Source organism: Aethalodelphis obliquidens, unplaced genomic scaffold (assembly GCF_003676395.1).
Source record: "Aethalodelphis obliquidens isolate GAN/ISIS:26980383/991018 unplaced genomic scaffold, ASM367639v1 scaffold14, whole genome shotgun sequence".
Classification (NCBI taxonomy): domain Eukaryota; kingdom Metazoa; phylum Chordata; class Mammalia; order Artiodactyla; family Delphinidae; genus Aethalodelphis; species Aethalodelphis obliquidens.
In genome coordinates, this window is record NW_020837958.1 from 3,668,714 (window position 1) to 3,680,067 (window position 11,354).

At 60.0% G+C, this 11,354-nt stretch overlaps 1 protein-coding gene across 1 annotated transcript; it reads left to right on the forward strand.

Annotated features, from left to right (window-relative positions):
- The first annotated feature begins 8,596 nt into the window (after window positions 1-8,596).
- CHRM4 (cholinergic receptor muscarinic 4) lies at window positions 8,597-11,263 on the forward strand. Its single transcript, XM_027114866.1, has one exon. It carries the CDS (start codon window positions 8,664-8,666, stop codon window positions 10,098-10,100), a length of 1,437 nt encoding a protein of 478 aa, XP_026970667.1. The 5' UTR covers window positions 8,597-8,663; the 3' UTR covers window positions 10,101-11,263.
- The last annotated feature ends 91 nt before the right edge of the window (window positions 11,264-11,354 follow it).

Here is an 11,354-nt window from a genome sequence, read left to right on the forward strand (position 1 = left end):
CCAGTCTCCTCTCTGTTTGTTTCCATGGGGGTTGTGGGGGTGGGGTAGTGTTGGGGGGCTGGGAGAGGACATTGAACTGAGCCGCCCTGGTTCTCCCAGGCACTGTTTCTGGTACTGCTGTCCTCCTAGGTGGGGAGCCCCGTGATGCCCCAGCAGAAGCCACTCAGGTAAGGGCTGCCACCTCTGCTTCATGCTGCGTCTGTGTGCCTTCACCTCCTGCTTCCCAGGGGCCTGCTAAGGACTGGAGCAACCTTCACAGTGACAGGTGGGTAGGTAAGAATGATCTAAGGTTGCTCGTCGTGATTGCTTCCTACCCAGGATGATGGGCCTGGAGTGAAGATGTAACTGGCCAGAAAGCTAGCTCCCCTGCAGTCCTGGGAAAGCACCCATAATGGGTGTCTGGGTGAGCCAGCAGGGAGCTTGGCCTTATCTACAGGCATCCCCCAAAGATGCCATTTGCTGGCTGCTCAGGTTTCCCTTTACTTGGTGTCAGTACAGCGCTGAGGGGTGTGCTGTGGTCATGGGCCTTGGACACTTAGTTTTAAGTCAGTTAGAAAGCAGAAGAAGGATGTTTGACCCTGCTCTCACAGAGGCATACAGGGAAATCAGAGCCACCGCAGGACTTTTTGCCAGCAACAAGTACTTCTTGAGTAACTTTTGTGTGCTCAACTCTGTCCCAGACACTATGGGGCATACAGAAGTATAGGTTCTGCCCCAGCAGAGGCAAAACCAAAAGATAAATGGGCAAGCAAATAATACAAAACACTGTTAAGAGTTATATGGTGAGGAACACTAGAATTTTTTGGAAAACTATTATATTACAGCACACTCTGGACTAAGACACATCAGCTGTGAGACCTTGGGCAGGCCACTTGCCTTTTCTCTTGCTTCATTTTCTCCCTCTAGGAGGCAGGGCTTTTACTCTGCAACCTCTTAAAGTTAATTCCAGCTCTGTAAGACAAGGCCTCCTTGAAGAGGTGAGGTTTGAGCTACGCATTAAAGGATGAAAAGAGAAGGGCGCCCACTGCAATGCGTGACCTCCACCCACATACTGCCCCCAGTGGGAGAAAGAATTACATGGTCCATGATTGGGGACTATGTTGAATGTAAACCGTGTGCCAAGGATTCAGTGTTTATTATCTCTCAGTCCTTAGCACAAAACGCCTCTGAGGTGGGTACTGGTACACCCAGATCACACAACTAAATGGTGGAGCCAGGGTTTGAACCCAGATGGGACCCTGACGTATTCTGTTACTTTGAAAAAGGGGGTATGAGGAGGCTTTGTGGATGAAGTGACCCAAATTCAGTCCTGCCTGGCCTTGCCTCTGTCCTTACTGGCCAAGGATGAACCCAGCCCCTGCCTGTTGGAGGCCCCTGTCAACACATTCCGTCCCCATACCAACCTCTTTCCTTAGAAAGCCCTTGCTGTGTGGGTAGAGCCTCCCCAGTAGGGCCTTCATGGGCCCCCTTGCATATCATGATGAGGTTATGGGGCCAGCGGGGCAGAGCTCAGCAATCCCCTTGGAGATGAGGAAATAGGTTCAGAGCAGTTCTGTGGACCCAAGATGTCTATGGACCCAGTTGGATCAAAGAGAGTACAGACTAAACCAGGTCCCCTGGTTCCTGTCTCAGCTCTCCACGTTCTGGGATTGGGGGAGGCCAAATGCCCTACACCATAGTAGGGATTTTGGAGAAACTGGAGCAGGTTTGCCTGACAGCTTCTGGAAGAATTCAAGGCAGTGGTTGGAGACATTTCTAGTGATAAGTTTCTGTGGCCTCCAGTGGCCTTGCTTGTTTCCCCATCTTACAGTTATAAGTGTCTGGCCTTCTCCCAGCCTGTGTGCGTGTGCGCACACACACTTTCACCCTCCTAGGAGGACCACCCCTCTCCTGGACCCTAGGAGGGATATGAAAAAGGGAAACCAGTGAGTACAGACTGTCATCTAATTGTCATATGAACCAACCAAGCCTGTTTCCTCATCTGTGAAGTGCGAGCAAAAACAATAGGGCTTTTTCATCCTTTGGTTATGAGAATCATGGGAGCCCAGATCGTTCATGTAAAGGACCATGGCTTCTCACTGCAGCCGACTGCCAACTCCAGCCGTCGCCTTGGGGAGCGTTAGGACCCGACCTCTGCCTCATTGTTCAGCACAGAAGGCTCCACACCAAGAGCCCCAAAGGGCTGCCTCTTGCCTGAGTTCCCGCCCCTTCTCTGGCAGCTCCTGCTGCCTCCTGCACTGGTGCGGCCTCCACCTCCCCCGCACACACAGCCCCCCGCCCAACCCTTGGGGGAGGGTGGAGGAGGGGCGGGACTTGAGTTGATTTTCCAAGAGAAGAACCCATCCGTCTTAAGGTTAATTGGGTGTTTGCGCTCAGACAGTTTGGGGTGACAGGCCCGGGCGTTGTGGGAGCGAGTCGGACCTTGACCGGCCCGAGGAAGGGCCGTCTCAGAGGGAGGCAGAAACGCTGGAGCCTGGGCAGGCGGAGCAGAACCCCCAAGGTCAGGGCAGAGGTGGAGCTCTCCGAGGTGCTGAAGCCTCCCTGCTCTCAGTCCGGCGAGCGCCCCAGCGGACCCTCCTGCTCGGTGCAGGCAAGGCCCCAAGTCCCAAGGCTCCGGCCCGCGTGGTTCCCGGACACTTCAAGAGACCAGCAGCTCGCCCTCTGGGGTCTCGTTCCGGGCTCCGCTCCAGGTGACCTTGGGCACTCGGCTTTCCCGCACAAGCATCGGTGAACCTGCCCTCCAGGCCGCGGCTGGATGAGCGGCGCGTTCTTTCCCGGGGCTGGAGAAAGGGTGCGCACCCACTCCCCGGCTTGGAGCGCGGGAGCAGGGAACAGGGCGGCAGGAATGGGGGGCGGGCGGGGTTGTGTGCGATGAGCCGGCTCCTCTCTCCCTGGGGACCGTTGCCTGGCTTCTCTCTCCAGCTCCTTCCCAGGCCCCGACGGCGCCCCTCTTCTGTGGCTGCCCGGTAGCTAGTACGCAGCCTCGAGGCTCGAAACTGCCGGCCCTCGGCTCTCTGCCCCGACGGAACCGGGGCGGCAGAGCCTACCCCAGCCACCCATAACCTCCTGTTGGGGTCAAACACTCGCGCCTCCGTGGTCCAGCTGCGAGCCGGGCAATATAAAGAGTGAGGTCCGGGCGGGGCGCGAGACCACCTACCGGTCCCGGGGGCTTGGTCAGAGCGGAGATGGGAACGCAGCCAGACGGGGCTGCCAGCTCCCTTCCCAGCCCACGAGGGGGCGCCGCGTCCCCATGACAACGCGGACACCCCACCCCACCCCCCAGCCTCCCGGGAGGGCAGCGCCCCCCGCTAAACAGCACTGGTGACCGTGGGCGGTGCCCCCATAGTGCCCGAGTGGAGAGCTGCCGGCCGGCTCCAGGGAGGGGCGCGCGTAGCTGGGGTCCCCGACGCCCGGGGTGGTGGCCCCCGCGCGTCCCCGTTGGGTGGCCGGCCCGGGGCGGGCGGCGCGGGCCCACCAGGATTGGCTGCTTCCCCGTGACATCACGCGGCTCGGGGAAAAGTGCGAGCGTGAGCGCGAGTCGGAGCCACAGCGCTGGGAGCTGCGGGCGGAGCAGGGGCCGCCCCTCTGCACCCCGTCCCCGCCCCCGGCCCGCGGCCCGGCCGCCCGCCCCACCCGCTGGCCCGCGGGGCCACCTGCCCGTCCAGCCGTCTGTCAGGTGCGAGGGGAACTGGGCGGAGGTGTCTGGTAAGTGACTCCGCGGCAGCGCGGGGGCGGGGGACTCGGTTGGGAGAGAAGGACGCGTGGCTTCTGGACCCTCTGAGGCGCCCCGAGGCGGGCCCGACTGGGCCAGGGCCTCAGGCTCCTTCAGGGGCGAGCGCGGCGCTGGGAGCTCCAGAGGGCCCGGGGGCGAGGGGCCCGCTGGAAGCAAGGCCCGGAGTCGCCCGGAGGCATCTCCGGGTGCGCCTCTGGGAAGGAATGGACTCTCAGTGGGTCGGGTGGTGGTGGTGGTGTGTGTGCCCGCGCACAGCCCGCCAGGAGCCAGGGGCAGCCGTCGGGGGCGGGACCCCGCACTTCTGCCCTCCTCTGGCAGCTCTGCAGGGCGCCGGGCGCTGGAGCCCCAAAGAGCCTTTTTCCCGCCCGTCTCCCCGCCCCCACCCCCCAGCGCTGCCAGCCCACTCCAGTCCGTGGAGTCCTCCATCAGCGACCTTGAGCTCCGACGGAAAACACCACTGCCCTCTCCTGGTGCCCCTCCCCCCTCCAAGACTCCCCACCTCTTTTGCCCAGGCTCAGAGACTGGGAGGTCCAGCGCCAAGGCCCGAGCCCCAGGGCGGAAGCTTCAGGCTCTGGTGCCAAATCCCCTGCGCGCTTTCTCTCTCCCCGCAACTCCTGAGTCTCCTCTCCCGCCCCAGGGACAGATCCAGAGACCACAGCCTTCCCGGAGCCCTAGAGTGAACGACTAGGAATCGAGGACCCACCCCCACCCCCGGCGTCCAGGGAACACGCTCCCATCGCGTCCGGGAAGGGGGGGCTCCAGGACCCGGGAAAGCACGGTGCCCACGCCCAGAGGCTGCAGGAACTGCGCTCTAGGGAGTTGGGGGAGGGTGGGGCACGGGAGAGCCGGGTCCCCTTCGACAACCACGGAGACATGGAGGAGCCTCCAGATGGGCCCAGTAATAATTCCCAACGAGGCCCGACCAAGCACCCTCCTGCCAGGCAGACTGGGCGCCCTTTGGCGATAACTGCACAGTGGGCACATTGAGCTGAACCTAGCGTCCCGCAAGCCCGGTTGAGAGACTCTAGCAGCAGCCCTCGACAGAAGTCAGTCCCAGCCTGGGACTCTGCACCGCAGCATTGGGGACGCAGACACCAGAGGACTCTCTGCTAAGAAGACGCCCCCAAGGTCAGGGGGTCTGTCGCAGCCCAGACTGTAGTCCGGTCTTGTCCTGCCGGCGACTCTTCCCCATGCACAGGCGGGGCGCCATCTAGACACCGGTTCTTCGCCCGACCTTCTTCCTACTCAGACAGCCGAAGTCTGGGCTGAGCCTCCCTACAGGGGCGTTTAGAATGTGGCGGGTCACCCACTGTGGGACCTGCATTTGCTCGTGTACACAAGCTCACAGGTACAGGCACACCCGAACCGTGTGCATCCCCCAGGCCGCAGCACTCCAGGCGCACACACGCATGCACATGCACGTGTCCACACCGCGCGAGCATGCTCACATGCACACGGGCGCACTGGTATCCAGGCGTGGCCCAGCGCGCGCACACACGCACATGCAGACAGCTACTAGCTTCTACTCGAGCTTCCCAGTAATCACACACAAACAGAACTCGCAGTCGCCTTCCCGCCCACACTTTCCTCGCCGCGTGAGGGGTGGAACCAGGCGCCCTTAACTTTCCCACCATTGAACCCCGTGCGGAGCCAAAGGCAGCTACGGGGTGAGGCCTAAAGGCAGCTACGGGGTGAGGCCTGTAGAGGGGGCCCCAAGTCCCTCCCCTGGGAGGCCCGGCCTGGGACCTCCACTGCTCTCCCAGTCGCCTTGGAGTTGGGGGCGGTGGCGAATAGCGGCCATCCTCTCCAGGTCCGGAGCTGGCACCCAGGGACCGACATTGCCATCTAGCGGTGCGCACATGCCTGGGCGGCGGTTGCTCGCCTCCCCAGGTTTCGGGCGGGCCTGCGTCCCAGAGAAACGCTCCAGAGGAGGGTGCAGTCAGAACGTCTGCGGGTGACCCCCAGGGGTCCAGAAAGATAGTTTGGGTGGGGAACAGGGAGAGTGCCTTGCCGTGTCTGCAGCTGGCAGCTTCCCCAAGAGGGCCCAGAGAGGGACTAAACCCTTGACCACTAGCTGTACAGATGGAGACAAGAGGTCTCTTTTCTTCTGGGAAAGCTAAGTGTGGGAGCTGGCAGGGAATGAGAAGGGGCCCTACCCAGGCCTCCCCTGACCCACCCCTAGTGGTGTGGTTTTGAGGAGGGGAGAGCAGAGGCGGGAAATCAACTCTAGAGGCAGTAGCACCTTGCAGTTAAGAAGGTGGCTCCTGGGTTCTAATCCTGCCCCTGCCCCTGCTTACACACTGGGTGACTTTAGGCAAGTTAATTAACATTATCCTCATCTGTAAGAAGATACTTACTTCAGTAAGATGAGCATACTTATAGCACCTGCCTTTTCAGGCTGCTGTAGGAATTAAACCCGATAATCTGTATAAAAAGCTTAGAGGGATTCCTGACTCATAATTAACACTCAATAAACAAGAGCGATTATGTTTTTCCTATTTGGTACCTCGAGCCCCATTCTGATCTCACTGGCCTGTGTCCTGAACCTGGGAGGCTAGAACGAGGGTTTCCTTGGGGCTGGCTGACAGGTCACTCCTGCCCACCCTGTGCCTACGGGCAGGTGCCTAGGAAGGACAGCCTCTCCACGCTGGGTGCCTCTGCCCTCCTGCCCCTCCTCAGAGGGTGGTGCCTGAGGTTCCATTCTGGAGTCTCTCAGCACTGAAAAGGGCTGTCAGAGACCCCCCCGCCCCCCAGGAGAGGGCAGTATCTGGTCTTTGCCCTTGATTCCTCTGTGACCTTGGGGGTGGTACCACCCCTCTGTGAGCCTCTCCTGTGAACCAAGGATTTGGGCATGAGAACTGAAACTACCAGGCCAGGAGGCTGGGTCTGCATCTGCATCTGTGATGGTGGCTTAAGGGGACTGAAGCCAGGCTTGGAGAGGGGGCGTCACCCTGGCACCTGGCTCCAGCGTCCAGTGCACGTTAATGCTGGAGATGGAGTTGAGTTGCTGACCCCCACTGCTGCCGGGGAGGGAGGCCGCCCCGGGACAGGCATCCTCTCTGTTTTGCAGATGAGAAAGAGAGGAGCAGGAAGGTGAGGTGGCTTGTGCAAGGCCACACGGCTAAGAGCCCGCTGGCCGTGGAGCCTGGGCTGTGGGGCGCATGCTCCTTCCTCCACACCCCACTGTCTCTCCTCTGCTTCTCTCACACAGACGCACAGAACTGCATATACGACAGGGAGCTGTGGGGCTGGCATGGCTGTGATGGGCCCGTGTGCGTGTGTAATGGTGCGTGTGTTGGCGGGTGTGAAGGAGGCTGGGCTGAGCGGCTGCCCTGGCACAGTGCCCTGGGCGTGGGCCTCCCTCACACGCAGGGGAGAGGAAGAGGGGGAGGAGACGTGACGAGGCTCTGGGGAGGAGCCTCGTGCTTGGAGGACCCCAGCTGGGGCGCCGTGGTGTGTACCGGTGGGCCGAGGGGTACCCTCAGGGGCTGGCCACAGGCTCCCCTGCTGCAGCCCCTCTCTTCCCTCTGGTACACTCGCTCACCCTTTGGGTTCCCTGTCAGGCCTTGGGGAGGGCACTGGCCCCTGGGAAGCCGTGTGTGTCTTTCCTCAGCTGATGGGCCCTTTAGGCTTCTGATTCTTCACAGGTCTTAGCCCCTGGCTGCTGACAGACCCCAGCTACCCTTGCACTGCATCCCCACGCCCTGGGGACGGAGGAGGGCTCCGGGAGGGGATGCCACCGTGGCACTTCCTCCTCCTCCTTCTTGGATTCCTAGTTCCATGTCACCTCTTCTGGTCCTCTGGGAAGACTTCCCCAAGGTGGGATCACTGGCTTTTGTGGCTCTTTGGGCCTCCCTCTACCAGAACCCTTAGCTCTGGGACAGCAACATAGATCAAGGAGCTGTGGAACCTCGGGCAGTTTATTTAACATCTCCGTGCCTTATTTTCCTCATCTGTTAGTAAAAAATAACAGTATCTGGGACTTCCTGGCGGTCCAGTGGTTAAGACTCTGTGCTTCCACTGCAGGGGGCTTGGGTTCATTCTCTGGTTGGGGAACTAAGATCCTGCGTGCCGAGCCACATGCCACCCCCGCCCCCCACCAAAAAAAAAAAAAAAAAAAAAACACGGTATCTACTTCATAGGTTTGTTATGAGGATGAAATGAATGAATACTTATAAAAAGTGTAGAAAATGCCCGGCACTGAGTAGACAATAAATGTTAGCTGGTAGTATATATTCTTGCCTTTGTCCCTAGTGCCTTCTGTAGGGATTGGAGGGCAGGTCCCCGGTAATGTTTGGTTAAGAAATGACCAAATGGGTAAATGAATGAATACCTCTGACCAGAGCCACATACTGATATCTGGGACCTCTCTTCGCCCCACCCCTCCACCCACACTGGCCTTCTGTCCATGCCTCACACATGCCTCAGGGCCTTTGCTCTCGCCATCGCCCTTGACTAGGCCACTCTCTGCAGCTCTTCTTGTGGCTGCCTCCTCCTCATCCAGCTCACCTCCTCGGAGAGGCCTTCGCTGGTCACCCCTCTGACTCACTCACCATCACCTGCCCTTGTTTTCTTTCCAGCACTTTTTTGTGGCTCACATGCTTGTATGTCTCCCCTGCTAGGGTTGTAAGCTCCGTGAGAGTGGGGCCTGCGTGTGTCTCCTTCACTCTGTAACCCCAGCATAACCCCAGCGCGTACAACAGTGCTTGTACAAGAGTAGGCACTCAATAAAGGACGAATAAATGACCGAATACAGGAGGAAGTGATGGGACAGAGTTCTCTAAGGATGGAGTTCTGCAGGATGGTGATGCTCCTCTGTCGCCTTGACTCCAGTGTACCCCACCTCACCCCTCTAGTCCACTTCAACCATTCACCCCTCTCCTCTCTCCTTCCTCCTCCAGACACTGCCCGCCCACTGCTGCTAACCAAAATGGCGAACTTCACACCGGTCAATGGCAGCTTGGGCAACCAGTCTGTGCGCCTGGTCACGTCAACCCATAACCGCTATGAGACAGTGGAGATGGTGTTCATTGCCACGGTGACAGGCTCACTGAGCCTCGTGACTGTCGTGGGCAACATCCTGGTGATGCTCTCCATCAAGGTCAACAGGCAACTGCAGACGGTCAACAACTACTTCCTCTTCAGCCTGGCATGTGCTGATCTCATCATAGGCGCTTTCTCCATGAACCTCTACACCGTGTACATCATCAAGGGCTACTGGCCTCTGGGTGCCGTGGTGTGTGACCTGTGGCTGGCCCTGGACTATGTGGTGAGCAATGCCTCTGTCATGAACCTGCTCATCATCAGCTTTGACCGGTACTTCTGCGTCACCAAGCCCCTCACCTACCCCGCGCGGCGAACCACCAAGATGGCAGGCCTCATGATCGCCGCTGCCTGGGTCCTGTCCTTCGTGCTCTGGGCACCTGCCATCTTGTTCTGGCAGTTTGTGGTGGGCAAGCGGACGGTGCCAGACAACCAGTGCTTCATCCAGTTTTTGTCCAACCCGGCGGTGACCTTCGGCACGGCCATCGCTGCCTTCTACCTGCCTGTGGTCATCATGACGGTGCTCTACATCCACATCTCCCTGGCCAGTCGCAGCCGAGTTCACAAGCACCGACCCGAAGGCCCTAAGGAGAAGAAGGCCAAGACCCTCGCCTTCCTCAAGAGCCCCCTGATGAAGCAGAGTGTCAAGAAACCGCCCCCAGGAGAAGCTTCTCGGGGGGAGCTGCGCAACGGGAAGCTAGAGGAGGCCCCTCCACCAGTCCTCCCCCCGCCGCCACGCCCAGTGGCTGACAAGGACACCTCCAATGAGTCCAGCTCGGGCAGCGCCACCCAGAACACCAAGGAACGACCACCCACAGAGCTGTCAACCACAGAGGCCACCACGCCCGCCACACCTGCACATCCCCTGCAGCCACGGACCCTCAATCCGGCCTCCAAATGGTCCAAGATCCAGATTGTGACGAAGCAGACAGGCAACGAGTGTGTGACAGCCATCGAGATTGTGCCTGCCACGCCGGCTGGCATGCGTCCGGCGGCCAATGTGGCCCGCAAGTTTGCCAGCATCGCCCGCAACCAGGTGCGCAAGAAGCGGCAGATGGCAGCCCGGGAGCGCAAGGTGACTCGGACCATCTTTGCCATTCTGCTAGCCTTCATCCTCACCTGGACGCCCTACAATGTCATGGTCCTGGTGAACACCTTCTGCCAGAGCTGCATCCCTGACACGGTGTGGTCCATTGGCTACTGGCTCTGCTACGTCAACAGCACCATCAACCCGGCCTGCTATGCCCTCTGCAATGCCACCTTTAAAAAGACTTTCAGACACCTGCTGCTATGCCAGTATCGGAACATCGGCACTGCCAGGTAGGCAGGTAGGGGTGCCACTGGAGGTGCTGGTGTGCGCTGGGGACCACGTGTCAGCTGCTGCCAGGGAGAGATGCGGAGGCGCTTCTCAGTGTTCACGTTTGCCGAAGAGAACTGACGTTCCCGAGACCCCGTGAGCCTCAGGAAGAGGCTCCGGCTGGATTCAGAGACCAGGTCTCTGCTCAGGCCGAAGAGGACCAGCCCCAGGAAGTGACCAAACTGGACAGTCTGACCCATCGCTCTTGTCCTGCCTCAGGGAGCTGGGGAGCACTGGCCTATGTGGGCACCTGCCCCACTGTGACCAGCCAGCGTGGCTGAAAGAACGGACATCTGGAGGGGAGCAGAGCCCAGCACCCCTCTGGGAGGAGCAAAGGGGCCAATGCTTGGGAAAGGAGGCTCAGGGAGGGAAGGGTCCCCCATCCTGCTGTAATCGGTGCTTTCTGCCCCCCTGTACCCCGCATGTAGGCTCAGCCTCCTCTTCCTGTATCTCTGTCCAGGGGCAGAAGTCTCCCCTTGCTGCAGCTACTCAGCAGGGCTCTGGTTGGGTGGGCGGGTCAGTGGGTGAGCTGGCTGGAGGCCAGGCAGAGGGGGCTCGGAGCACCCCCTACGGCACTACCCTGGCCACGTTCAGGATGGGCTAGCAGGGAGATCAGGGGTTCACTCAGAAACTGGGGCCTGGCCACCTACCTCCCCAGGCTGAGCTGAGTGGCCCCTGTCATTCTGAAGAGTTGCCCTCCCTCCCCAAGGAGAGGGCTTGGCTCGGGTCACACACAGTGAAGGTGGGACTGCGGTGAGTGGTATTCACGGCTGGCCTCTGCAGCACGAGGGACACCCTGGTGGGTCACCAGGGAGAAAACGGGGGTGGACTTGACCCACACACAGGCTTCAGTGACAGTTGGGGCAGGGCTGGTGAGGCAGGCAAGCGACCCCCATCTCTCCTCTCCCAACTGATAGAACCTTCTGGATTGGCAGTGGGCTGGACCAAAAGACCTTTACCTGGGGGAAACTGAGATGGGGGGAATCCGTTCTAGTGAGTCTCCTGGGTTCCCTCCCCCAGCCCTGGCCCCTGGAGAAACAGGACTGAGAGGCTCAGGGGACTTGATGGGGGGCACCCTTCCAGGGGTCAGTAGGGGGCCCTGGAAGAAATTTTCATAACCGTTTTTTCTCCATGAGCTCTGGGGGGCACTCACCGCCAAGTCTTCAACCCCCTGAAAGCCACCGTTCCCTCCAGCCCTCTCTTTCCTCCATTCTCCCACCT

Bases quoted from the DNA above. Each gene is read 5' to 3' on its own strand.
- CHRM4 (XM_027114866.1), top strand. From the start codon at position 8,664: ATGGCGAACTTCACACCGGTCAATGGCAGCTTGGGCAACCAGTCTGTG.